The following is a 25,867-nucleotide window of genomic DNA, read 5'->3' as shown; positions in this document are numbered from 1 at the left end:
GGCAGGTGCTCGAGGCCACAGGCTCCCAACATGGCCCACCCCCCCCCCCAAACGGCAAATCCCAGCAGCTGTCCTAGGATACCCCGTGCCAGGTTCGGGGTCAGGCTCACAACCTGTGCGCTCACCACTCAACTCACCACGTGCACGTAAATGGCCACACCCCTGTGTACCATCACCCCTACCCCAGGCGCCAGGACCAGACACGCGAGCACACACACACACACACACACACACACACTGCCAGGACACAAAACGTGTATGCCACTCCCATGAGCTGTGTTCCCAGGCCCTGACCCTGTTGCCTCCCTGGGAAGGGCCCAACCCGCCACCCAGCCCGAGGGCAGGGGTCTGACCTCAGCAGAGCACTGCAGCACATGTCCACCAGGGGGCGACAAACTACGGGCGACCAGACCCACAGAGGCAGGGAATCCGAGCCCCAGCCACCACCTACTACAGGGTACACATCAGAAGTCCCCACACACCCCCGGCACAGAACACACTCCGCACGGACACGTCACCAAACACCCAACACATCGCACAGCGACCCACATGCCGGAAGTGGCAGGCACACCCCCCCGCAGATGCATCCTCCATACCTTAAAGACACAAACCACACAGACACCTGCAAAGACACAACCCTACGGAGACCACGCCCACACAACCCTGGTCATACACCAGCACTCCGCAGCTCCCTCTTCCACAAACCCCATACCCACACGACAACACACGGTTCCCCAAAGGCACGTTCTCCACGTATCCCCCGGTAAAGACCAGAAGAACGTCGCAGATTCCACACGAACACACCCACCACGCACATACACACACTCCACAGTGACACCCACACCCGCTCCAAACACGCCTCCCCAACAGACACACATTCGGCACAAACACCTGCAACACATAACAAGCACACACGCACATACAAGCACATGCAGACGCGAAGCTGTGAATAAACCACCTGGGCCAAATCTGAAGGCTGAACGAGCTCCCAGGCCCCCAGCCAAGGCCCGGGCCGGACGGGAGGCGGGAGAGGGCCTCCTCTGCCCCACAGAGGCCCGGCCTGCGCAGCCCCCTCACCTCCTCGCAGGGGGCGCAGAAGTCTGGCATGGGGATGCGGTGGTAAGTCAGGCCGGGGTAGGCCCCACGGTGCTGGGCGAAGACCTCCCGTGTGGTGAGGCATGTCTGGAACCTGTGGGTCGGTGGCCCCCCCGTGCCTGGGAGAGGCGTACTCAGGTGGGCCTTCAGCTGGATCTCCAGGTGCTAGAGGAGGGTGGGACAGAGGGTCAGGCCACCGAGGCAGCCTCCAGGCCACCCCGGAAGGCCAAAGCCTGCCATGGCCAGGACCAGTCCCGGCTTTGGGGAGCAGCCCTGCCCTGAGCCTCAGGGGTGAGAGCCAGACCCAGGGGCGGGGAGAGATGGTCGAAATGGGAGTCCTAAATCAGCCCCTCCCTGAGTCTGTTCCTCCTGGGGCCTCAGTTTCTCCATCTTACAAGAGGAGCACGGAATCTTCTGAAGACCCTGCCGTGGGTGGGTCCGAGGTAGGGCTGTGCAGAAGGCAGGACGGCCTCACCTCAAGCTGGTCAGGGGCCATGGGGGGCCCAGGCCACCGCAGGCTGTGGGTGTGCCCATCACACTCCAACACGGCCTCCTCCCTCAGGTTGACCCACACGACATGCTTCAGCTTCCGCTTGGCATCAGTCAGGTAGGCCAGGATACTCCCCAGGGCCTGGGGGGACAGGAGGGCCATCAGTGAAAGGGCTCCACCCTCTCCCCCGAGCCCCCTGGGACCCCTGGGGTGCCCACCTTGGCGCTGGGCTGGGCTGTGCCATAGATAGGCATGCGGGGCACCCGCCGGAAGTTGGCCACGTCCATCTCTCTGACGGTGCTGAGTGCGTCTGGGGAGATGAGGTCGTCCGCCCCCTGTGGGGAGAGCAGCAAGCCTGTGACCGCAGCAGCTGCCTTGAGACTCAGGGCCTGGCCCAAGGCAGGCAGAGGCGGGCGGGGAGCAGCACTTTACGGTTTACAAAGCACTTTTGGACACTTGGAACTTCGTCACCACCCTGGCAAGGAGCAGAGCGATACTGGCCACCCTCCAGATGAGGAAGGTGAGGCTCAAAGATTAGAGGCCGGTGGCAAAGACATCAGAACCAGGTTTCCTGACTCCCTGTCCCGAGCACCTGGGTTTGCGGAGGAGGAGAGGGCACCACAGCAATGGCCAAAGCGGCAGATGCTTCTCGGGGCCTGAGATCAACCCACGTCACCCATAGGAGGACTCTGCCACCCCAAAGGCCATCACCCCTTTGCCTCCCGTGAAGGGGACCAATGTGTAACCCAACCCCTCAGGAATTGAGGGCGCACGGGCCCCGTGGCCAGCCCACACCCATTTCTACGTCCCCAGACAGCCGGCCACACTCACCAGAGAGCCCTTAGTGAGGAGGTCCCCAGGGACGACAGGCCCCGCTGAGCTCAGGGTCACAGGCAGGCGGTACAGCTCAGGATGGGCACAGAGCCAGCGGCTGAAACTGAGGGCAAAGGCCAGCGGGTACTGCAGCCCAAGGCGGAGAGAGATGGGAGTTCAGGGGCACGAGGCCACCCCAAACTCTCCCAGCCTGCCCTGTGGTGGGGGAGCCCCCAAGAGACATCCATCATGGTCCAGGGCAGGGGAGAGAGGCTGGAGAGAGACGACCAGGAGGTCCAAAGCAAGAGCCTTCCAGGCTCTGATACCCTGCCTAAGGGTACAGAGACGAACCCAGGGCAGAGAGAGGTGGGCCCGCTCTTTGCCTGACCTGCTCTAGGACCACCACTCTATCTGGTCTCTCCTTGCCTCCCCACACCCACCTTCCTCTGCGACCAGCGCACACGTCCCCGTGCTCCTCCCCCGCTCCATCGGGGTCCTTGGCGACCCCATGCCAGTCACCGTGGTGGAGAGGCCTGGAGGGACCCCAGGAGAAGGGGTTGTGGGTCCACTCATTCCCCAGCCCCACCTGCTCATGGAGATAGTAGTTAAACAGGACCAGGTAGAAATATCGCTCCAGGCTCTGCAGCGCCCTCTGCCGGACACCATGCTGGCTGCTGCTTCCCTGAGAGGAGGTGATGGGGAAGAAGGGCCGGTGGTAAAGAGGGGGCTCCTGGGGCCACCCCGTTCCCACCCCCAGAAGGGCAGACGTTAAGCCTCTGAAATCCCCAGGACACAATCTCCCCTCCCTTTATGACACAGTTCGGCCAGGCTGGAAGTTCTTCCAAGCGTCTAACCCTATCCCACTTGCTGGGATTCATCTGTGGCCCCGGGAAAGCCGCTGGTGACTCCACCAGGACTACCGCTATCGGAGCAGGGAGCCTCCCCCACAGGTTCTGCGCCCAGAAATAGGCTGGGATCCACTCCCATTCGCACCAAGGCCACCCCTATTGCAGGGGCCGTGCACGATCGTGTTGAAGAAACAAGTAGATAAAAACACCCTCCTGTAACCCAGAGGCCCTCCCTTAAGAACCGTGACCTTCCCCACAAGAAAACAGAAAGACCCTCGTAACAGTGCTCCAAGGGGGCCGTTATCATTATCCTTACTTTACAGAGGTTCTGAGAAATGAAGTGACTTGCTCAGTCACACAGCTGTGGGCAGGGAGAGCTGGGTCCCCAAACAAATGTCCTAAGCCCAGCCCAGCATGCTCTGGGTAGGGAGCTGTCAGAGAGAATCCCAGGTCCCTCTCTTCACCCTCCAATCTCAGGGTTCTCCTGCTGGGTCAGTAACACCTTCTGGAGGGCAATCGAGATTCATAAAGGCCCGAAAGAAAGGCCATGCCCTTGGATTACATTTAATCCCATCTTTGGGAATCTAGGCCAGAGGTCGGCAAACTTCTATTTCTATAAAAGGCCAGTAAATATTCTAGGGTCTCTCTTCCAGCTGTGCCACAGATGGTCCTGAAATGAACGGGCAAGACCATGTTCCAATAAAACGTATTTAACAGAGGCGCCTGGCTGGCTCAGTCGGTTGGGCGTCCGACTCTTGATTTCGGCTGAGGTCATGCTCCCAGGGTCGTGGGATCGAGCCCCATGTTGGGCTCCACGCTGAGCGTGCTTGAGAGTCTCTCCTTCCCTCTACCCCTCCCCTGCTTGTGCTCCCTCATGCTCTCTTGAAAAAAATACACAACAAAATAAAACATCTACAAAATCAAGGTGGCAGGTTGCATTTGGCCTATGGGTCGTCATTTGCCAACCTCTGTTCTAGACTGAGGGAGAAAAACCTAAATAAAGAACAGCTTCATTTTCTTGAAGTTTTCTTGATGCAAAAGAATTTGCACTGATGAGCAACTCAACTGTCTCACAGGAGGGGCCGATTAGTAAACCACGGCAGGTGACATGCCAGGGACATCTGCTCTGTGCCAGGCTCCCTGCTAAGTGCTTCATGGCTCTTACTTTGGTGGGTCCTCACAACAATCTTACGGGGTGGCTATGATTAGTGGCCCCGTTTTACGAGTGGGGAAACTAAGGCACAGAGCAGTTAAGCAGGTTGCCCACGCCCACACACCTGTAGGTGGCACGGCCGGGACCAGAACCCAGGTGGTCAGGCCATAGCCCGTGCCCTTGCCCCCCCCCCCAGGCCAACAATGGTTGAGCCACCCAATGGGCTTAAGTGACACAGCCAGCAAAGATCTTGAGGACAATGAGCAGGGATGCATGAGAGAGTGAAGGGAAAGGCAATGAGCAGGACGCAAACCGTCCCCCGGGCCCCCACACAAGATCATCACAAAGCACATGGAAGGAAGCCAGCCCCAAAGCCGCACAGGGATGACGGGTGCCTCTTTTCCTTCTCTAATTTCTCAATTTTCTGTACTATGCTATTGCTTTCAAGAGATAACGTTTTTTTAAGTGTTAAGGGAACAGTCTCTGCAGGCCTTAGATTCCTTCCAGGCGCTGTGCGCAAACACTGTCACGACAACCCCCTCTCCCCAGAGCGTAGGGACAGGGCCGCGGAGAGAGCCCAGGGCCCGTCGCTCTTCCAGAAGCAGCGCCCTGGACCAAACCCTGGCCTCCCCGAAGACACAGCAAGGGACCGATTTGCAGGGGGAGCCATGAGCAGTCTGGGAAGTCTCTGGGCCCAAGAGGCCCCAGGCACCCCCGCCAGCAGCCGCTTCCTCCATCCTGTTTATTCTGCAGCGAGGAGACCTGGCCAGGGAAAGTAAACTTCCACTCTTCCTTGTCCGTCCTTCCTGCAGGCCCAGCTCCTCTATCAACACCTCTCCTCTCCGGGAGAAGAAGCGACCAGGAAAAAGTCCGTCGGCAAGAAACCAGTCAACAGTCCTACCAAAATGAGGTTGCAGGACTCAGGCAAAAAGCAGACCCTCTCTGTGCCTCACCTGGGCTGGGCCGGCCGGCCGGACACTTTCCAGCTTCCTCTGGTTTTCCAAGATGGCCTCCTTCAGGTTATGCATCTCTGCACAGGCGGTGATGGCTCTGTCCACCTGGCGCCCCGACCCGGGCAGAGAGGAGGGGAGGGCAGCAGGGAGGGAGGGGGCGGGGGGGATGGCGGAGACAGACGGGAAGAAAAAGGGAAAGAACGGTTTGCCTAGAAGGGGGAGGTGTCAGGGGAGGAAGAGAGCCCAGCAGGGGAGCAGTGAAGGCCCCTCCACCGCCCAGGCCGGCCGCCAGCCCCCTCACTCACCTCGTCCACCATCTTCCTGCCCTGAGGCACCATGTGGAGAAAGCTCTGGATCACCTGGAGCTGCTCCATGGGCAGGGGCTTGGTCTGCAGGGGGACAGCCCTGACAAGGAGGGGGGTCAGTAGCACGGTCAGTGCTCCCAAAGGCTTCGACTCCTGTCCTCCTCTTGACACGCTTCCATTCACGTGGCCGCTGAGGGGCACCGGGCTACAGGCTCCAAGTCTTCCTCCCCATTCAGGTTGAAGGAAGCAAGGAGTATTTTCCCTACTGGGGAAACTGAGGCCCAGAAAGGTCAAGCGACTTTTTTCACGTGACTCAGCAAGTCTGCGGCAACCCAGGAAACGAACCCCACACGCCCCATCTCCAGCTCTGGCCCTGGGTCCTTGACGTGTCCCCAGCATCCTGGCAGCCCGCCCCCTCCTCCACTCATCCCTGCAGCCCCTTGGGACACTCACTCCGGCCTCGAGGCAGCCCGGCTGTGGTGAAACAGGATGAGGGTACCCAGGGTCATTCCCAGGTTGGTCCTGCCCACGCCTGTCTGGCAGCTGAAGAGGAGAGCAGGGGGAGGCCCGTGGGCATCTCGGAGCGGCAGCAGGCTGGGGGTCTCCTGGGAAAGACCATGACCGTCAGCAACAGGGGGACCTGAAAACCCCTTCTGCTGGGGCCCAAGTCAGGGGAGGGGGTCGTGACATCAGCCCACCCCTGCCCCACAGTCTTGGGCAAGGGGGACCCAGACAGGCAGGTGGCTCAGCCTCTTTTACTAAACTTCAAAGCCCGATCTGTTCCCACCTGCCCCCGGGAGCTCGGCCCTGCCTCCTGCCCCGGCCCCGTGAGACTGCCCAGGAGGCCAGGCCGGTATCTAACAACCCCCCACCCCACGAGATGCAAATTAAATAAGGTGGCCTCCCGAAAGGGCTGGAGAAGAAACACCACCAGTACTCAGGAAACATCAGCTCAGAAGCCTACAGATAAGAATTTTTTAGCTACAGTAACTTGAGGTCTAGAGAGGTCAGGTGGTTCGTCCAAGCTCACACAGCAAGTTAGCACTTGAGCCTGCCCAGAGCCCAGTCCCTCAGACCACCAATGCTTGGCTGGCCTTAGAGAATATACACTCCCACACACACCCCACACAGAGATACACACACACACACACACACACACACACACACTCGACCTCCTACACAACACAGAAGGGAGCCTTCCTCTGAGGAAAGCCAGAGGCCACACTCGCCCTGAGCATCTCCGTGGAGACAGGGCCTAGACACAGACCTGCTCTCCAGGGACCTGTCCCTACTCCGTGCTCCCACCACCCCCTCCCAAGCTGACTTACCCGAAGGACGCTCACAAAGGCATCAAACTGGGCTTCCAGGGGGGCCCCTTGCTCTGGCAGGGGCAGGCGGTGGTACCTGCCAGGTGAGGGGGAGAAACCCATCAGACAGGCTACCCACCCTGGGCATCCCCCCGCCCCCGCATTCTTGTGGGGGAGAGAGGTGTAGGGAATTCCGCCCAACCTGCAGACGGTGAAACTGAGGCCACAGCTGGAGAGCGCGGCCCGAGAACACCCATGCCCAGCACACCGGCCTCCCGCGTGGCCCCGAGTCATCTGGTGACCCCAGGCGGGACCGGCCCTCAGTACCTGTAGGTGGGCTGCAGGAAGAGAGGCCGCTTGAACACCTCCTCGGTCACGTGCACATCGTCCTCACCCCGGATGGCCACAGCATGGGGCTCCCCCAGCAGATCCTCAATATTGTGGTACACGTGGTACGTGTTCTCACTCAGCTGGGCAAAGTCATGGATCTAGAGGGAGGAGTGGGGGCCAGAGGGCCATGACTGACCTCCAGGCCCCTCCCGGCCTTCCTGGCCGAGCCATAGAGTGAGTAGACCGCATGGAGGCCCCGGATCGGCTGCTCCTCCCCCGGCGGGAACTAGCTGGCCACAGGTGCTCTGTGTTCTGGGAGTCCTGACGGGATGGGGGTGGCCAGCGACCTGAGGACGGCCACTACACGAAGGTGACGTGGCCCCCACCGGGGCCAGGGAGGAAGTGCCCTTCCCAGTGGGCACCGCAGGAATCAGCTAAGCCATCACACTGAAGGACAGGGGGCGTGCAGTCAGCTGGGCGCTAGAGGACACGAGGCCTCACAGGGAGACGGGGGACAACCAGGTTCCCGCCCATGACAGTCTCTGGGGCACCGTGACCGCACACTCCACTTCCACACCTCTGCGGTGGGTGTGTCGACAGCCTCGGGAACCTTGACGGGCCTCCGTGTCGTGACGGAGGAGAACAGAGGCCCCTCAGAATCAGACAGAGGCCCGTGGAGAGGAGACACTCACCCGGGCCTCACAGCTCACAGAGGGCTGAACCTCAGCGTTGGCACTCCTCGGCTAAATGAGGGTGCTGAGTGTGGAGGAGGTGTGCAGGGCGGGAAAGGGGCCCAGGCAAACAGAGCCGGGAACAGCCAGCCCTTCCTCTGGCTTCCCGTGAGCTGGCCCTGCAGACAGCTGCTCGCCCAAGCAAGGGAGAAAGTGGGGGACAGCAAAGCTGGGCTGGGGGCCAGCGTCCCAGCTCAGCTGCCTGCGGCCTACCGGGGGGGACGGCCTCCTCCGAGCCACTGACCCTCACCTCCTTCCGGATGGCCAGCTCCAGGCTCTCTGCCTGGATGCCAGGTCCAAGGCCCTGCAGGTTCTCACGAAGATTCTGCTTGTCTCGAGGTGTGTAGGGCACGAAGTCCTCACCAGCACGCAGGAACAGCACGGGCTCCTCCCGCACGCAGAAGATGATGCACTCCTGCCAGGAGCCGAAGGAGGAAGGAAGCCGTCGCCACTACCCGGAACGGGCACCCGACCCGCTGCCTCACCCCTGTGCCTTTGTGCAGGCTGTGCCCCCCTCCTCAAGCGCCCGTCACCCCACCCTCTCCCTGCGACATGAATCCCACCCACCCCCCCCCACCAAGCAAAGCTCAGTCCAAAGGCCACCTGCTCCCGACGCCTCTCCCTCTCCTCGGGGCCAACAGCCCTTTGTCCGAAGCCATGGTGTTAATTCCTGATTCGTACTAGCATTATCAGTGCGTATGTCTCCCTTCATGGCTACAGGTTCCTTACAAGCGAACGGTATCCTGGTCATTTCCACATCCCCCCAGCTCCTGGCGCAAAGCCCTGGATAAGCCAAGGGCTTGGTACACACCAGGCAAAAAAAATGGATGTCTCCCCGTCCCCCGTGCAGTCATTCACTGAACACCTCACACACGGAGGGAGGTAAGCGGCCAGACCCTTCCCCGTGGGCCTTGCCATCAAGCCGGGAAGACGCGAGCTGCACGGGGCTCACACCCCACCCCACTCTGGCTCACTCGAGGACTCTCCAGCTATCCCAGGTCAAATCAGACTCGGGCTGCCCACGCTGAGCCTGAAATCACAGTGGACCCTCAGCCTCTGTCCTGCAGACACTCAAAACCCCACCTCGGGATCAGGCAGGAAAGAGGAATGATTAGAAGCTGCCATTTCGATGGGGCGCCTGGGTGGCGCCGTCGGTTAAGCGTCCGACTTCAGCCAGGTCACCATCTCGCGGTCCGTGAGTTCGAGCCCCGCGTCGGGCTCTGGGCTGATGGCTCAGAGCCCGGAGCCTGTTTCCGATTCTGTGTCTCCCTCTCTCTCTGCCCCTCCCCCGTTCATGCTCTGTCTCTCTCTGTCCCCAAAAAAAATAAATAAACGTTGAAAAAAAAAAAAAGCTGCCATTTCGAGTCCAGATGTCTAGTTCGGGTCTTGGGGACACCACTCATAAGCTGTGTCATTTATCCTCTCTGGGCCTCGGTTTTCTCCCCCCGTGAAATGGGAGCAACCACCCCACGTTCATAGGGTTGACGTGTGTGTGACTCTTGTTATGACCTGGACCCTACTGTCACCCTGTCACCCTCTCACTTCTCCAAGGTTCTCAAAGTGGGGTGTGTAAGGGGCTTCTGACCTCAGGCCTCCCGTATCCACACATTACAGGGCAATAAATTTTCACCCAGAATTTCCCAACTATGCTGACCACGGTGATCATCATGGTATTCAAGGCCTGGCAGAGCCTGGTCTGGGTCACCAGCCACCATCACGGGGCCGGGCCCCTCCAGAACCTCTGAAGTTGCAAAGGAGTTCCTCTGCCAGACTTGGGGGGCTAGACCCTGCCTGGGAAGCAGTCATACTTACCCTGTGTCCATCCTCCTGGAGTTTCTGGAGGACCCGCCTGAATCCGGAGAGGGTGGGTTGCCCCATGCCGAACACGGTGAGCCCACCCCGCACCTGCCGGAAGTTGGGGGCCCCACAGCTCTGCACGGTGCCCAGAACATCCATCTTCTCAACAACATCCCGCACCAGGAAGTAGCGACCCTGGCAGGGGGAGAGACATGAGGGGTCACTCAGATGGCTCAGGGACATCTTCTACAGCCCTGTCCCAGGCCCCAGAGGATGAAGAGCAGGGAGATGGGGCAGGGGACATGGTCTTCAAGTTGTCTGCAGACTTCTGGAAAAGACAAAATATGTGACCATCTGTGATCCCAGGAAGGGTCTCATCTAGCATGGGAAAGGGAAAGACAGCTCCTCCTGATGGAGAATCAGGGAAGGCTTCGTGTAGGAGGCAGCGTCGAAGCCAGGCCTTGAGGAAAGCAAGCAGGGAGAGGCATCTTGCGGCAGGAAACGGAGTCTGACTCTAGGGTGGGGCCCGAAGCTCTCCAGGAGGAAGGCCTATGTCTCCCTCAGACAGTGGAAGGGCATGGAGAAGGGGCCCAAGCAGGGAGTCACAGCTGGGGCCCCAGGAATCAGCGAGAGGAAGACTAAACTAGCTCCTTCCTAAGGTCCTGAAGTTCTGAGGCTGCCCAGGTCTCTCCCCTCCCCAGCTGGAGTGAATGGATGTAATGACTGCTGAGTGGAAGGTGGGGAGGGCAAGAGAAGCCAGGACGGTTCGTTCCTGGGCACAAATGAACTCTGGCATCACCTGTCCAGGCCCCTGCCTTCAGTACGACCCACAGGACGTTGCCTGACCGATCAGAAACGGAACCAGTTCTTCCAAATGCCAGAAAATCCCGGCTACTCTTTCAACAAATATAGCCTAATCGGCATGATTACTCATTCACTATTTATTGAGCACCTACATTGCTAGAACCAAGTACCGTTCTGGGGCTGGGGGCTACAGCAGTAAACCAGAAAAATGAAAAGGCGTCTGTCCTTGGGGACCTCGCTTTCTAGGGGATATCTGAGGGGGAAAATAGCTAAGTAATAGAAGTTCTGGAGCTTCGAGAACGGGATGGAGATCCCCAGGCCGAGGGGAGCAGTCTGAGGCCCGGTACCTATTCTTCCGGCTGCTCCGAGGGAGGGGTGCGGGCAGGCGAGGGCCAGGCAGGGGCCTGGCAGAAGAGAAGAGCAGTGACCCCAGACACCAGAGGGTGAGAGGAAGTGGGTGAGGACTCCGGAGGGTGGGGTAAGGACATGAAGCAGAGAAGGGGCCGGGGTCGGTGGGAGGTGAGGGGGTGGGGTGGGGGGGAAGGAGGAGTGAGGGAACCTGTGAGGAAGGAGGACAGGATGGGGGTGGGGAAGGCCGCCGGGGGAGGGAAGGGCAGGGCTGACCTCACCTGCACCAGGTAGTGCTCAGGGGTGGCCTCTGAGAGCCGGCCCAGCGTGTAATGGGCCTTGAGTAGCTCGTCGTGGATCTGGAACTCCTCCCTGCAGTTGTACCTGCCAGGGCAGAATGGAGCCCAAGTCAGAAAACCTTGACGATCAGGGTACCCTCCACCCTCACCAGACCCCTCAACAAGGCCACCCCTGTAGCCCAGGCAGCTACAAGTTTGTGGCAGAGGCGGCCTGTGTCCCCTGTACAGAAACCTGGAACTGTGATTGGCCATCCGGCTGAGGACTACATTTCCCAGCATCCCTCGCAGCTAGGCTGGTCATGTGATTTAGTTTTGGCCAATGGGATACGAGGAGAAGTGCTGGGGGCAACTTCTGGGTCACTCCCTTAAAGGGAAGGTGGGTGCCTCTACGTTCTCTCCTCCCAGCTAGCGTCCAGAAGAGATGGTGAGAAGCAGATACTGATGGTGGCGGGGCACCGAGAGAGGAGACGCCTAGCTGATCACAAAGTGGCCATTCCAGCCTGGCGCACCTCCTGGACTCTGGTGCAGAGAGAAAGGCCTTGTTTAAGGTCTCCAAATCGAGGGTTACTTGGCGCCCCCACCGTCTCTGAGAACAAGCCCGCAGCGCGGTGAGGTGGCTCAGGACTCTGGCTTTGGGGTTCCGTGACCCGGGCACGAACCCAACTCCACCGCTCGGCCATTTCTTGGCTTTGGAGTTCCTCACTCTCTCTCTGTGGCTCCGTTTCCAGTAATTCTCAGCTCCTAGGGCTGCTGTGAGAATTCAGTGCACTGCTGTGTGGGAAGTGCTCAGCCAAGGGCCTTGGGCACAGTAAGCGTCTATTGATACAATAATTCTTACTAGTAGCCCCGCTACCTCCGCACAGGGCCATTTCAAACAAAACCCAGGGGTACAAAACCAGATTTCTGCAGATGCTAAGCCAGGGCGGGTCTGTGCCCTCAAGACACAACACGCTTCCGTGCTGATTATGACAGTGAGACGGCCTCCCGGCACTCGGGCCCCGGCGTCTGCTCTCTACGAAGGAACTGCACCTAGGAAAGGCAGGGCGGAGGAATGATTGGGGCAGGGGAGCACTCGACGAGAAGTCAAGAGACCGGGGATCCCGCTCCCAGCTCTGCCTCGTCTCACCGCGTGCTGGGCAAATCCTCTACCCCCAGAAGCTCGGTTTGGGGTATTTAGATCCAGTTTTCACATCTGATCGGAAACGTGTTAGATCAGGAGCCGGCAAACCTTCTGTATCGAGAACTGGGTAGTAAATAATTTTGGCTTGTGAGCCACACAGTGTCTGTTGCAACAACTCAGCTCTGCTCCTGAAGTGTTAAGCATCCACAGATAGTACATAAATGAATAGGAACGGCAGTGTTCCAATAAAACTTTATTCACAAAAACGGATTCTAGGTGCGATTTGGCCCACAGGACACAGTTCACCAGCCCCTGTGCTAGGTGATCTCTAAGGTCCCTTGCACCCAAACACACTACAACCCAAGGGATGCTGTGCTCACGCTGGCTCCAGGAGGCATGCATAGTCCCACTGTGGCAGATTTGTACAGCAGGCCCGTGACCTTCCTGAGCTATACCACTTGGTTAAATACTCTGTACATCGGGGCGCCTGGGTGGTGCAGTCGGTTAAGCGTCCGACTTCAGCCAGGTCACCATCTCGCGGTCCGTGAGTTCGAGCCCCGCGTCAGGCTCTGGGCTGATGGCTCGGAGCCTGGAGCCTGTTTCCGATTCTGTGTCTCCCTCTGCCTCTGCCCCTCCCCCGTTCATGCTCTGTCTCTCTCCGTCCCAAAAATAAATAAACGTTGAAAAAAAAAATTTTAAATATTCTGTACATCAAAACCCACATAATCTGATAGGAAAAATGAGACCCAGAGAGGGAACATGCTTTGCCCCAGGGCACAGAGCAAGGCCCAGGATGTGCGTCTCCTATACCGCCCCTCAAGGGCCAAACCTAGATGTGTCACCTCTGATAGAGAGAATACACATCGAGTCTCTTGTATGTAACATCTCTTCTTCTCCCTTGATCATGAGCACAGCAATGGATTATGACAATCTTCCTGTCAGGCCCCAAAGCCAGCGGGCCGGATTTATCATTCCCACCCCTCGGGTTTCCTTACACAGAAAGTCCCATCTGCTGGGTCTCTGCCCAGCCTCTGTGTGTGGAACACAATTCACCCTCAGCTCATCATGTCCTACTTCCTGCATCCTGGAGGGGCCCAGAGGCAGAGTCCATGTAAGATAAGGCTTCCCGATTCACCAGGGGACAGACCCAATGCCTCTTCTGCCCCCGGGCCTCTGGTTCACAGCACCCCTTCCTTCAGTGACCCCACAGGGCAGGCAGGGTTGCAGAGCCCCCTTCTTGGCCCTCTTCCTCTGGATGCATGCAGTGTATCCAGAGGTCTCAAAATGTGGTGCCGGAACAAACCCTCAGCCTCTTCCGGGACTGTGCCTGAAGGACCTAATTAAGAGAGTTGACCAACAGCTCCCAGCCTTTCAAGCCATAGCCCTTTAACCACCTGGTATTAACCTCAGTTTTGAACCGTAATTACGAGCTGCGGAAAAATAAAAGTCTAAATTCTATGCGTCTAAGTACATAAACTCCCTTTGAAAATGTTCAGCCACAAATGATTTTCAAAAGGGTGTCCCCACCCCACCCCCACAGCCATTCGTCCCTCGCCATGCTTCTAAGCCCTGTGGACAGGAGAAGTAACACAAGCTAAGAGACCCGCCCAGCCACTCGCTTGCCGTGTGACTCCAGACCGACTGCGCAACCTCTCTGGGTCTCAGTGTCTTCATCTGTGAGGGCAGTCTGTAGACTAGGTGGTACATGCCACCACCCCTCCAGGCATGTCTTCTGGGGACACGGCCACTCTCCCCCCCCCCCCCCCCCGCCACTCACGTGATCACGACGGGGGCCACTTTGTTGGGGATGATGGACTTGGCTTTACTGTTGTGCAAGCCTGTGGTCTGGAAGGAGTGGACACTGGGTGAGTGCTGACCGTCCATCGGGCCACCGCCCTGGAGGCCCTCGAGGGGGGCACCCGCCGAAACCGTCTGCTGGGCTGTGCTGGCCGTTGTACCCATAGTCTGCTGGCAGCCTCAGGCCCCAACACCTGTGGGATGAGAGGGCACGTGGTAGAGGAAGGGGTGGGGAAATCCACAGCAGGAGGGGACCTGGCCCACCTGTACCTCCCCTGCGTAGACGCCAAGTCTGAGGCCCAGCGAGGGCCAGCTCTCCCTGTAGCTGGAGATAGAGGGCAGGTGTGCTGCCTTCCACGCGTTTGCCGAGTGCCTACTATGTGCCTGGCCCTCTGCTGCTGCTTTGGGAGGGTGACGGACATAAAAAGATAAACACACGGCCCCTGACCCCTTACAGTTACACTCCTCTGGCAAAAACATGACTGTTAGGAAGGGGATAACCCTCCACACCAGGTCAGGACCTAGGGCTCTGAGTGACTGGGCCAGGCCCTCCAGACACGGGGAAGTGGGAAGACTGGGGAGGGGGGGGGGGAGGGGGAGGGGGGGGACAGCAGGTACAGAGGGAAGTCAGGCTTGGATTTGAAGGGTGTGGATGGGAACAGGGTGCAGGAGGACACTCTAGGCATGAATATCACAGAATGAGGCTGGGGACATCCGGACAACATGAGCTTTCAGCAGATCAAGGGTTTAGTGAGAGCACCAGGCCCTTGAACTTGACATCACGGTCATCAATACCACCATCAACGGCCAAGGCTTCGGCCCTGAATGAGGCAGGCTGGACACCTGCTAGATGCAGTGATTCCCCTGGTGGGGCTCTCTCCCAGAGAAATACTGAAGGACGTATGCAAAAACCAGGCTTCGAAGATGGGTCGCTCCCAGAAGTGCTGGTTACGATGGCAAAAGACACAGGAAACAACCTCCAGCCAACAACAGGGGCTTTGTTGGGTAAAGTACGGGACATCTCTAAGGCGGAAGGCTAAATGGCCACTAAAAACATCATCATGATGGCTTTGGAAAGACATCTAGGAAACAGGGCTGCAAGGCAAGGACCGCCTGCCATCCCATTTTAATTCATGAAAGCGTATCGGCAGAAGAATCTGGGAGATACCCATCAAGATGCTATTTGGAGTTATCACCAAGCGATGCAATTATGGCTAATTTGTGTCTTCTTTTGTTTTTTTCTCCTCCGAACACTGGGTAATAAAGTTAAGGCCCATTTAACACAAGTGAGAGAATGGCTGGGGAAGCGGCTGGGGACCAGTGAGGGGCTGCTAGAGGGCGTGAGAGGGCCTGGCCCCGGTCGGAGAGCCACAGTGCTTCCGGACAGGCAAGGGGCCGGGAACTCTATGTGGCCCGAAGGGAAGGCGTGGGAGACAGGCTCGCAGAGCTCCGAGGGTCCAGCAGCCCTTGGCCCTGGTGGACCTGATGGTCTAGGATCAGGACAGGAGGGTGCAACCCCCCCCGCCCGCCGTCTCAAAACCGGGAGTAGCACCTCAGGAAGGGGATGGCAGTCAGGGGTCAGCGGGTCAGTCTGGAGGCTGAACTCACTGTGCCTTCTCTCCCCCGGGCCCTGGGGGAGTACTCAGGCTACCCCTCCGCAGAGCCACCTAAACAGAATGACTAGACTCATCCACCCCTCCTCCAACCCTCCCAAACCACCACCTGTCCCTGTCCCTGTCCCTCTCCTGTCGGGAAAGGGTTGCTTCTCTCCCTCCGGCCCAGCCTTGTCATCCTTGAAAACTCCCAGCAGCCATGTGACAGCCTTGTTAACACGCACACCTTGTGTTTATGAGAGTCCCATCATACAGGGTCCAAGTTTTCCCTCCCTCCCTGTCTCTGTCTCCTTCCCTGCCCCCCCTCCCCCTCCCCCCTGTCAAAAATGGAGGGGATGAGCCTCTGTTCCTAAACAGAAACACAGGCTGCTCAGATTGCACGAGTGGGCCCCAGAGCCAGAAACTTCTCTCCACTTCACCTGCTGTGGCAGGCCCCCAACACAGCTCACCCAAGTTCCCCAGACCCCGCCGGGCAGTCTGGGCCAAGGAGGCACAGATAGGAACAGCCTCCTCCAACAACAACATGGGCAGCTGTCCCAAACGAGGGCACAGGCGACGGGACACGGGAAGGGCCTACAGGAGGCCGCAGCTGATCACGGCTGCCCGGCCACGGCCAGGCCCGGCTCCCTTCGTGCTGAGCTGTGGCTGACCCCCCCCCCACCCCTCCTACCCTGCGCCACTCCCACGGCTCCGGCCCCAGCCACCCCTGTTTTTCACGGGCTCCACGGACGACGCCAGGCCCCAGCTGGGGCCCTAGAAGGGCATATGTGCACAGCTGTAGGCTCCCAGGTGGAGGAAGGACAATATCCTTTGAAAGTTGACCTGCTTCCAAACAGTCTAGAGGAGGGTGAAGCCCCGGGATCCCCAGGCTTCCCGCTCTACACTCTTCCCCTGAAACCTCCCCACCCTGCCTGGAGCGCGGCTTGCTAACTAGCACAGGGGCCTCATCCTCCTGGCCACGTGCTGAGGGGCCCCGGGCAACTTCCCCACGTCCCCATCTGTAAAATGACAGTGAGGGACGGGATGGCCCCAAAGGCTCTTCCAGATTCACGTGGATCTGGCTCCCAAGACCGGCAGTCCCGGTGGTCCCACCCCTACTGTGGCGGTAAGCCCAGGGGGAGGGGGAGTTGCTGGGGTCCCGGGTGCTCAAACCTCTGCTTGGGGGGAGAATGGGGAAGGTGGGGTGTGTGAGGGAAACTGAAAGAAGGGGTCCATGAGCCTGGATGGTTTCTTAACAATTCCACTAGCCCAGCACTTCCTTCGATCAACGTGAAGGCCCTCCCCACCGTGCTGCAGAGCCCGGGACACGGGAGCCAAAGAGCTCACAGGCAGGCTGCATCACACGGCCACCCAGGTGCCCCCAAATTTTATTTTTTAAAGACACATCAGTGGGGCCCCTGAGTGGCTCAGTCGGTTAAGCGTCCGACTCTTGGTTTCAGCTCAGGTCATGATCCCAGGGTCGTGGGATCGAGCCCTGTGTCAGGTTCCACGCTCAGAGATTCTCTCTCTCCCTCTGCCTTTGCCCCTCTGGTGCTTTCTCACGCTCTCTCTGAAAAAGTAAATAAATAAAATTTAACCTTAATGTACCTACTAGGTGATCTAGTTAATACAATAACAACTAACAACCTGTATTAGCACGTCACCAATTTGTTTTTTTGTATTTTGATAGCTCTCTGAATGCAACTTACTTCCCTCTGTCATCCCATATATTTTGTGCACTTGAAAACAGTCTGAAAAGGGGGTCCGTGAGTTTTTGCCAGATTGCTAGGGATTCTTGGAGAAAGAAAGAAAGAAAGAAAGAAAGAAAGAAAGAAAGAGGGAGGGAGGGAGGGAGGGAGGGAGGGAGGGAGGGAGGAAGGAAGGAAGGAAGGAAGGGGGAGGGAGGAAGAAAGGGAAAGAAAGGAAGAAAACCGTAATTTGAGGGAAGACTTTTTCCCACCAAACCCAGGAACTCTTTCACCTTCTCCTTTACTCCTGTTTGTTAACATGTCGAAGCATCTACGAAGCACCAACCACCCAACAACCCTGTAAGGTCCAGCCTCACTGTCCATTTTCAAAGGAGGACGGCTGACCCCTGGTGAGCGGTGGCGTTGGGAAGGGCTCCTCATTGCTTTGCCTCCCTGCCTCTTCACAGCTCACCCTGAGAGCAGGAGCTTGCCCACACTGCCCCCTCCCTCCCTCCTGGATCTGTACGACCCCCACTCATCCACTCCATGCTCTGCCAGAGCACCCCAGACACAGCCTACCCAGAGAGGTGGAGGGATGCATGGCTTCCCACGGAGGGAGTGAGGACTCTGGGACTCACTGCTCCCACAGAAGCCCTCAGCCGCCAGCTAAAGAAGCCACGGAAACATCTGGGCTACAGCTATCACGGCGTTTGAGAAAGTCCCCCACACAGACATGCACCCTCCGGCCTCCACACCCAGTCATTCTCGAGAAAAAAGAAACAATGTCCGGAACCCTTGGCAGAGAGGTGACCTTGTTTCCCCAGGAAGAATTCAACTTTAGGAGCTGGAATATGAGCTCTGGCTCGTCAACTACCCGCCTGATGCTACAGCATGTAAGTGCCCAGCCTGCGGAGTGATGAGCTTCTCGTCAATGGTGGTATTCAAGCCAAGGGGGTGCTGCAGATGACCACTCTGGATCCTGGAGTAGGGAGGACAGGCGAGAGGTTCAAGAGCGGATTCCCAAGGCCACAGCCTGAAACACCCCGTGAGTCCAAGTCTGTTTCTTTTCATCCAGTTTTTGGTAGAACTGGATCGCCACTATTCTGGTCTCAGTTTCCCCATCTCTAATCCAAAGCTCACAAGCCCCCCCCCCCTTTTTGCCCCATCCTGGTGCAGCAGCCGTGACCTTCAGGCTTGGCAAACCCCGCGGGCTTTTCCAAAGCACAGTTGGGCTCTTGGGACCGAAGCGGAAAGCTGCATGTGAGCTATGGACCCCAGCCACCACCTGGCCCCGTCCTTTCTCCTGCCCTCCCTGCCCACCGGGATGGACCTCAGACCCCCTTGCAAAATCTCAAGTCCCGCTTTAGGAAAAGATGTGCCTACGGGAGCCAACACAAATGACTGTCACCACGGGCCCCTAAAAGCAGATTCAGAGCCGGCTACACCCCGGGAGGTCAACAAGTCCAACCCTCTCTGTCTACTCACGAGGAAACGGAGACCCAGAGCGGGAATGTGATGTCCTCCAACTCACAAGGACAGAATTAAAACCCAGAGCTCCTGCCTCCCCACTCCAGGGCTCCCTGACTGGGCCACACTGACTCTAGACTGAGGCAAAGGGGAAGACCGCTGTGAGCATAGGGAGATAACGTTGAGTAGATAGTGTACAAACGTGTAATTATGCTAGTCAAATCAGGGTATGTGGTCAGGAGTGTGTGATGCCTGTGCCTGCCTTGGGGGGGGGGGGCAGATCTAAACAGACCCCTGAGCTAGCCTCTAGTGACCCTGACTGTAGAGAGGAGGCCCCACGAGGGCCAAGGGGTCGATCTCTTGGAGCAAAGCACTTGACATAGAATACCTCATTTAACCCTGAGTCCCCTCCCAAAAAAGAGGGGCTAACTCTTACAACTTGCTACCAAATTCACAAGAAATCCAATTAAAAATGGGCAAAAGATGGGGCACCTGATTAGCTTGGTCGGTGGAACATGTGTCTCTTGATCTCCAGAGTGTACGTTCAAACCCCATGTTGGCTGTACAGATTACTTGAAAATAAAACATTTTTTTTTTAAGTAGGCTCCATGCCCAATGTGGGGCTTGAACTCACAATCCTGAGATCAAGAGTCACATGCTCTACTGACTGAGCCAGTTGGGCACCCAGAAAAATAAAATCTTAAAAAAAAAAAAATTGGCAGGGCACCTGGGTGGCTCAGTCGGTTAAGCGTCCAACTTTGGCTCAGGTCATGATCTCGCGGTCCGTGAGTTCGAGCCACGCGTCGGGCTCTGTTGCTGACAGCTCAGAGCATCGAGCCTGCTTCGGATTCTGTGTCTCCCTCTCTCTCTCTTTCTCTCTCTCTCTCAAGAATAAATAAAAACATTAAAGAATTTTTTTTTAAAAATTGGCAACAGATTTGAAGGTACATACGGATGCCAAATAAGGCTAGAAATATACACCTGGCATCATTCATCATCGGGGAAATACGTTAGAATGACAAACATGAAGGGGCACCTGGGTGGCTCAGTCGGTTAAGCGGCTGACTTCGGCTCGGGTCATAATCTCGCGGTCCGTGAGTTCGAGCTCCTCATCGGGCTCTGTGCTGACAGCTCAGAGCCTGGAGCCTGTTTCGGATTCTGTGTCTCCCTCTCTCTGACCCTCCCCCGTTCATGCTCTGTCTCTCTCTCTCTCAAAAATAAATAAAAACGTTAAAAAAAATTTTTTTAATGAAGTCCATCTATTTCTTTTCACATTCTTTTTTTTTTTTCTTCCAGTAGGCTCCATGTCCAGCGCTGAGCCCAACGTGGAGCTTGAACTCACGACCTAAGATCATGACCTGAGCTGAAACCAAGAGTCGGCCACTTCACCGACTGAGCCACCCAAGGGGCCCCTGCTTCTTTTCACATTCTCAACGTAACTCTTGAGAATGACGCAGGTGGCCCACGTTACGTTTCTACTGGGCCGTGCTGCTGGGTCTCAGTGCTCTGCGGGCCGGAGGGCACCCCTCGGCCAGCTCGGGGCCGTCAGAGTCGAGCCCCGCACTGCTGCAGGTAAAAATAATTCTACTACAGGCACGAGGACGCCTGGGAAGTCAGTGTCAGCGTTCCCACTTACAGAGAGAAGAGTGGAGGCTCACGGAAGCTGTAAGTGACTCTCCAATGGCCTGGCACCCCGCTGGGGACACAGTGGTCCTGACTCTGTGAAGCGCCAGCCCAAAACTGACTGGTTCCCATCTCCACCACCCCTTAGCGCCTCTGGGGGCGTGGCTTCACTTCTCTGCGTGTCAGTTTCCCCTGTTATTAACCCGGGACAGGACGACCCTTCCTGGGCCTCCCGGGTTGGGTTGTAGGAGGATGAAATTGGCAAGTATGCAGGAAGCAACACCTAGCCAGCCAGACATGCAGCGGGGGCTCCCCCAGGGCCCCATCCTCAAGGCACTTCTCTCTCCCCCTTCTCCACGTCCCTTCCCTGCCACCGCTGGACCTGAACCTCCCTGACGGGGCCTCACCCAGACACAGCCTATAAAAGGAAAGGTCTGGAGGAATACCTGGGCTCAGCAGTCCTCCAGCGGGGCTGGGGTGTCCTCCCTGGTAACGCACAGTTAGCACAGACATAACTCCCCATTTCCCTCTGTCTGGTGGGCCGCTTATGGAGGCGTCCTCCAGCTGTAATCAAGAATCAGGACAGCCCTGCTCTGTGGCCTCGGGCAAGTCCTCTGCCCGCTCTGGAACTGTCCCCATAGAAGAATGGTTTGGCCCTCCTCCAGCTTCCTCCAACCTCTGCCGTCACCAGGTCCAGGCCACCAGCTCCTCAGCGGGCCAAGCAGAGCAGCCCCCAGCCGGTGTCCCCTTCCCTGTGCCCCCACAATCCATTCTCCATGCGGCAGCCAGAAGGATCAGGGCACCTGGGGGGGTCAGTTGGTTCAGCGCCCAACTCTTGATTTCGGCTCAGGTCATGATCTCATGGTTTGTGAGAGCGAGCCCTGCATGAGGCTCTGTGCTGACAGCATGAAGCCTGCTTGGGATTCTCTCTCCGCCCCTCCCTGGCTCATGCGCACTCGCGTGCTCTCTCTCTCTCTCTCTCTCTCTCTCTCTCTCTCTCTCTCTCTCAAAATAAATAAACATTAAAAAAAAAAAAAAAACCTAAATCAGGTCATGTTATCTCCTCCGGGCACACTGCAACATCCAGACCCATCCCCTGGTGAGGAGGCCCCACCCTCTGACCTCACTCACCCTGTGTCCTCACCTCTGTGCTCCAGCCACTGGCCACAGCCCCCTCCTTCTTCCACTGCCCCAGGCCCACTCCTCCTCATGAATGCTGCACACCTACCACCCCTCTGTTTGGAACATTCTTCAGCTTGTTCACATGGCTGCCCCTTCCTGAGGTCTTGGCTCAGATGTCCCTCTTCACGGAGGCCTCTCCGAGCCCCTGGTGATGCTGTCTGCCCACACCAGCCCGCACAACCTCTGTCCATCCACGAGCCCCTTTTATTTCCTAACTGCCTCATTGATGGGGTTATGGGTGTCACCTCAGCCTCCCTCGACGAGCAGGGTCAGTGCCTGACTCATCCACATCGTGGCCCCAGCACCAGGACGGCGCCTGGGGCCCGGCAGATGCTCAGGAAGTATTTATGAGATGAACATATGACCAGCCTAAGGCACCTGCAGCTTCCAGGCCTCACAGGGCAGTGGGCACCCGGCAGTACTCCACAAGAGGGTGTAGAGAGAAGCCGCTCCCACCCAATCCTCCTCTCACCTGGACGGCCCTCCTCCCCCCCCCCCACCCTCCCACATTCCACACAACCCTAGATGGTAAAGCCCAGCTCCTCCAGGAAGCCCCCCCTGACTACACACCCACCTCCGCCTCGCAACACCCAGAGCCCACTATGAGCATCACGAGACGGAACACTCCATTCCCCTCCACTGCATGCTGTTCCCGGCAGGGGCCATCCCGTGTCCTTCCTGGCTCCGTCAGCTGCCTGGCCCAAGGGAGGAGCTGCACACAGGATCACAGAACATGTCAGCTCTATTTTATTCCCCGCCCTGCCTGGCCCGTCGTTGATGGGGACAAGGGTGGCCCCCAGCAACAAGAGGGCACAGATGACAGGAAGGGTGTTTACTTAGACATCATGGTGCATATTCCTGAGTGGGGGCACTCAGGGAGGTATTCATTTTCCTCTGGTTTATCCCTCGCTTCTCAATTTCCTACAATGAGCATGATCACTTTGGGAATTTTTTTTTTTAAGTATAGTTATTTGTAATAGTTTCAAAGTTGGACAAAGGTCACAGCTCCTCACCTAGGGCGTCCCCTTTCCCCCCACCACGCTCCTCGGCTGTGTCTTTGTCCCCCACCCCACCCCACTGCCCTCTGCCTGTTACCATCTATGTTCCCATGAAAATTACTCCACCTCGTACAGCCTGGTGGGATTTTTCGTGTCTCTGTGGTTTTTCTATCTTCGCTAATGTCAACAACCTCAAAAGAAGCAACATAGGGTTTATGACCCCCGCTTTATTTTTTTAAGTCTATTTATTTATTTTGAGAGAGAGAGAGAGAGAGAGAGAGAGAGAGAGAGAGAGCAGGGGAGGGACAAAGAGAGAGGGAGAGAGAGAATCCCAAGCAGGCTCCACGCTGTCAGCACAGAGCCCGACGCGGGGCTTGAGCTCATGAACCGTTGAGATCGTGACCTGAGCTCAAATCAAAAGTCGGACGCTTAACTGGCTGAGCCACCCAGGTGTCCCCACTTTACAGAAAAGGCAGCTAAGCGGGGCCACCAACAGGAATTTCCCGAGGCTCCACGGCTTAGTGGAGGCAGAGTCGCCTGGCTTCTGCTGCAAGGCCCAGCCCCTCAATTCACGTCTCCGAGGGCCGCCCAAACCTATCCCTCCACAGCCTCCTTCCCTCAGCCTCCTCTTGACAACTAGGAGAGCAAAACATAAAATAAAGCCACCAGTGGTCGGGGATCACAGGAGACCTTTATCTGCTAAACCGTATGCTTTTGAACTGCTTTTATTTTTTTCTAAACGGAAAACAAGATCTAAAAGTTAAAAGCAGAGAGTGGAGGAATGTTCAGCGGGTGGACTGCCCCCGTGGGGTGGGCCCTGAGTTCTGGGCTTCCGCCTGCAAACAGCAGGGAGCCTCTGAGGGCCCAAGTTCTGGAAGGGAGAGGTCACCTCTGTCACACCCGGAGACGGCACGCTGGGGTGGGCTTGGAGCCGGGAGTGAACAGCGTGGGCAGAGGGACTGGGCAGCCAGCTGAGAAGCTGTGGCAAGTGGGGGCCAGCAAGGGCCACAGGTCCCACTGCAGATGGGGTGCCAAAGCTGGGAGAGGCCGCAGGTGGGGCGGGGTGGGGGGTGGGGGGAGGCCCTGCCCTCTGTGAGGGGGAGAAGCTGTCGGCTCCTGACAGGTGGAAGGCAGAGGAGGGGCTCCCGCCTGCCCTGCAGCCAGCAAAGACCTTCACACTTGTCACCACATGCTCCAGCATGGCCCCTGAGGCTTCTGAAATGTGGGACCCTCAGGAAGGAAAAGGGTCCTTTCCGGCACCCCCACTTGCCTGCCTCCAGGCCTGGGGAGCCCCCCCACTTCTGAAGCTCCCCATGCGGGTCAGCTCTGCCTGACAGAAAGCTCTGCCTCTGTGGGGGCTCGGATTGGGGAGGGGAGGAAAGGCTATAAGGAACATTCTGGGGGCCAGAATGGGGAAAATCTGAATATGGATAGTATGTTGAATAAAGAAGTTAATCATACTGTGGATACTGTGTTCCTAGGAGACCCAGGCAGAAGCGTCTAGAGGGGAAGCACCTTGATGTCTGTCACTCTTGGATGGTTGAGAGAGAGAGAGAGAGAACGAGAATGCACACGAGCAAATGTAGCAAATGTCAGCAATGTGCCAGCACAGGGTGTCATGGCAGGAAGGCAGTCCTGGGGCCCTCCTGTCCTCGAGGGGGTGGAAGAGGGCTCCCTGGGGCAACGTCCTGTCCCCCTGTGTCACAGCACCTGAAGCCCTTCTGTATTTTCCCCAAGTCTATGAGTCCTCTGGCCTCCGGGCCACCTCCAGGGAGGGAGTCTGTCCTCTGGCTCAGGCCCCAGCAGCCCAGACACAGGCCTCACTTCCTGGGCAGACCCTGACCCCCTCAGGAGAGCCTGGCCCACATCCCTTGCTCTGACCACTGCCACCAGGCTGCCTCCTAACCTCTAGAGGGCTTCTCTGCTCCCTCTTGCTGGCCCTGGGGCATGTGGCTTTCTGGTCCCAAGACAGGACGGACTCCCCCCTGGGAAAATCTCCCTGGGAGAGACCATCAGTCCCTGAAGTGCCGGACCGGCTTCTCAGCCTGTGAACGTCCTCAAGTTTGACCAAAATGCTCACAATGCCTCCACTCCCTCCCTCCCCACTGTGTGTATGAAACAAACCAGACGAGGGGCAGGGGGACACTCCCTGCCTGCCCTGCAGCTACCCGTGACTAGTCCTAGCTAATAGAACATAAGGCGCAGTGTCCCATGGCAAGTTCCAGAACCTTGCCTCTGAGCCCCCTTCCCCCCCTTCCTCCATCCCGCTGTCTGGAACACAGATGTGATGACTGATGTTTCGCAGCCATCTTGGAACCACGAGCACATGAAGCCACCGCCTCGGAATGGCGGAGGTCAAGGTCCCCCAAGGAATCCATGGAGTGGAACCACCACCCCAGGCGTGGGCCGCAAAGCTCTGGGTTTGGACAGGACTTAGAAATAAACTTCCATCTTGTATAAACTACGGTCATTTGGCTTTTCCTATTACTCGCAGCCAAATCTAATCCTAACTAATGCACTCCATTATTTTTAGGTTTGACCCTCAATGACCACGTGCCACATGGCAACAAGACAGAACTTACTTCTTTCCCCTTTTGCAGGAGAACGTCAAGTTTCTCTGCTGGGAAGAGTCAGGCAGAGCGACGCCGGGAGCCTGTGAGCCCAACCCATGCTGGGGTATGGGGGTTCAAGGGATATAGAAGATACCAGCTCTGGCCACCGAGGCCCGCGGGGCAGCTGAGGAGACAATTAGGGCACCGCTGATGGCTACACGGTGTGGTGCAGCAACCTTCCCCGAGTCAGCTGCAGAGATTTAGAAAGTTCTAAGCAGCTAACTGTTTGTTCCACGCTCTACACACACGCTTGGCCTCCACTGCTCCAAAAAGGCAGAGAGAGAATGCAAGTGTCTCCCGCGTGGAGTCTCTCTGTGTCCCTCTCGGGGCCTTACCGAGGAGCAGATCTCCCGGAAAATAAGAAGGTATTATCTGGATGGGAGGGCCCCTGCCTGTTGGATTTTTCATGGGGAGCAAGAGGAGGGGAATGTAAAAATTCCCAGGGAAGGCCCCGTCAGCTCTGGGAGGGCAATCATTCTGTTCCTGAGAGTCTGAAGTTCCGTCCACGTCCAGGT

The 25,867-nt window shown here is 57.6% G+C and overlaps 1 protein-coding gene across 1 annotated transcript in view; it reads right to left on the bottom strand.

The window, feature by feature from the left end:
- PALD1 (phosphatase domain containing paladin 1) overlaps positions 1–25,867 on the bottom strand; it is a 73,153-nt gene that overhangs the window by 24,220 nt on the left and 23,066 nt on the right. Inside the window, exons 2-15 of the mRNA XM_043596544.1 lie at positions 14,171–14,384; positions 11,256–11,358; positions 9,838–10,017; positions 8,276–8,440; positions 7,292–7,452; positions 6,986–7,061; positions 6,111–6,262; positions 5,658–5,757; positions 5,353–5,457; positions 2,985–3,080; positions 2,417–2,545; positions 1,804–1,920; positions 1,571–1,726; positions 1,078–1,260 (exon numbers count right to left, since the gene is read on the bottom strand). Of these exons, the coding sequence (XP_043452479.1) occupies positions 1,078–1,260; positions 1,571–1,726; positions 1,804–1,920; positions 2,417–2,545; positions 2,985–3,080; positions 5,353–5,457; positions 5,658–5,757; positions 6,111–6,262; positions 6,986–7,061; positions 7,292–7,452; positions 8,276–8,440; positions 9,838–10,017; positions 11,256–11,358; positions 14,171–14,355 (1,908 nt within the window). The 5' untranslated portion in view covers positions 14,356–14,384. The remainder of the gene's footprint in view (positions 1–1,077; positions 1,261–1,570; positions 1,727–1,803; positions 1,921–2,416; positions 2,546–2,984; positions 3,081–5,352; positions 5,458–5,657; positions 5,758–6,110; positions 6,263–6,985; positions 7,062–7,291; positions 7,453–8,275; positions 8,441–9,837; positions 10,018–11,255; positions 11,359–14,170; positions 14,385–25,867) is intronic.

The sequence above is a fragment of the Prionailurus bengalensis genome, chromosome D2, assembly GCF_016509475.1.
Source record: "Prionailurus bengalensis isolate Pbe53 chromosome D2, Fcat_Pben_1.1_paternal_pri, whole genome shotgun sequence".
Classification (NCBI taxonomy): domain Eukaryota; kingdom Metazoa; phylum Chordata; class Mammalia; order Carnivora; family Felidae; genus Prionailurus; species Prionailurus bengalensis.
Note: the sequence above shows the minus strand (reverse complement) of the source record. Positions and strands in the feature narration are given on the sequence as shown.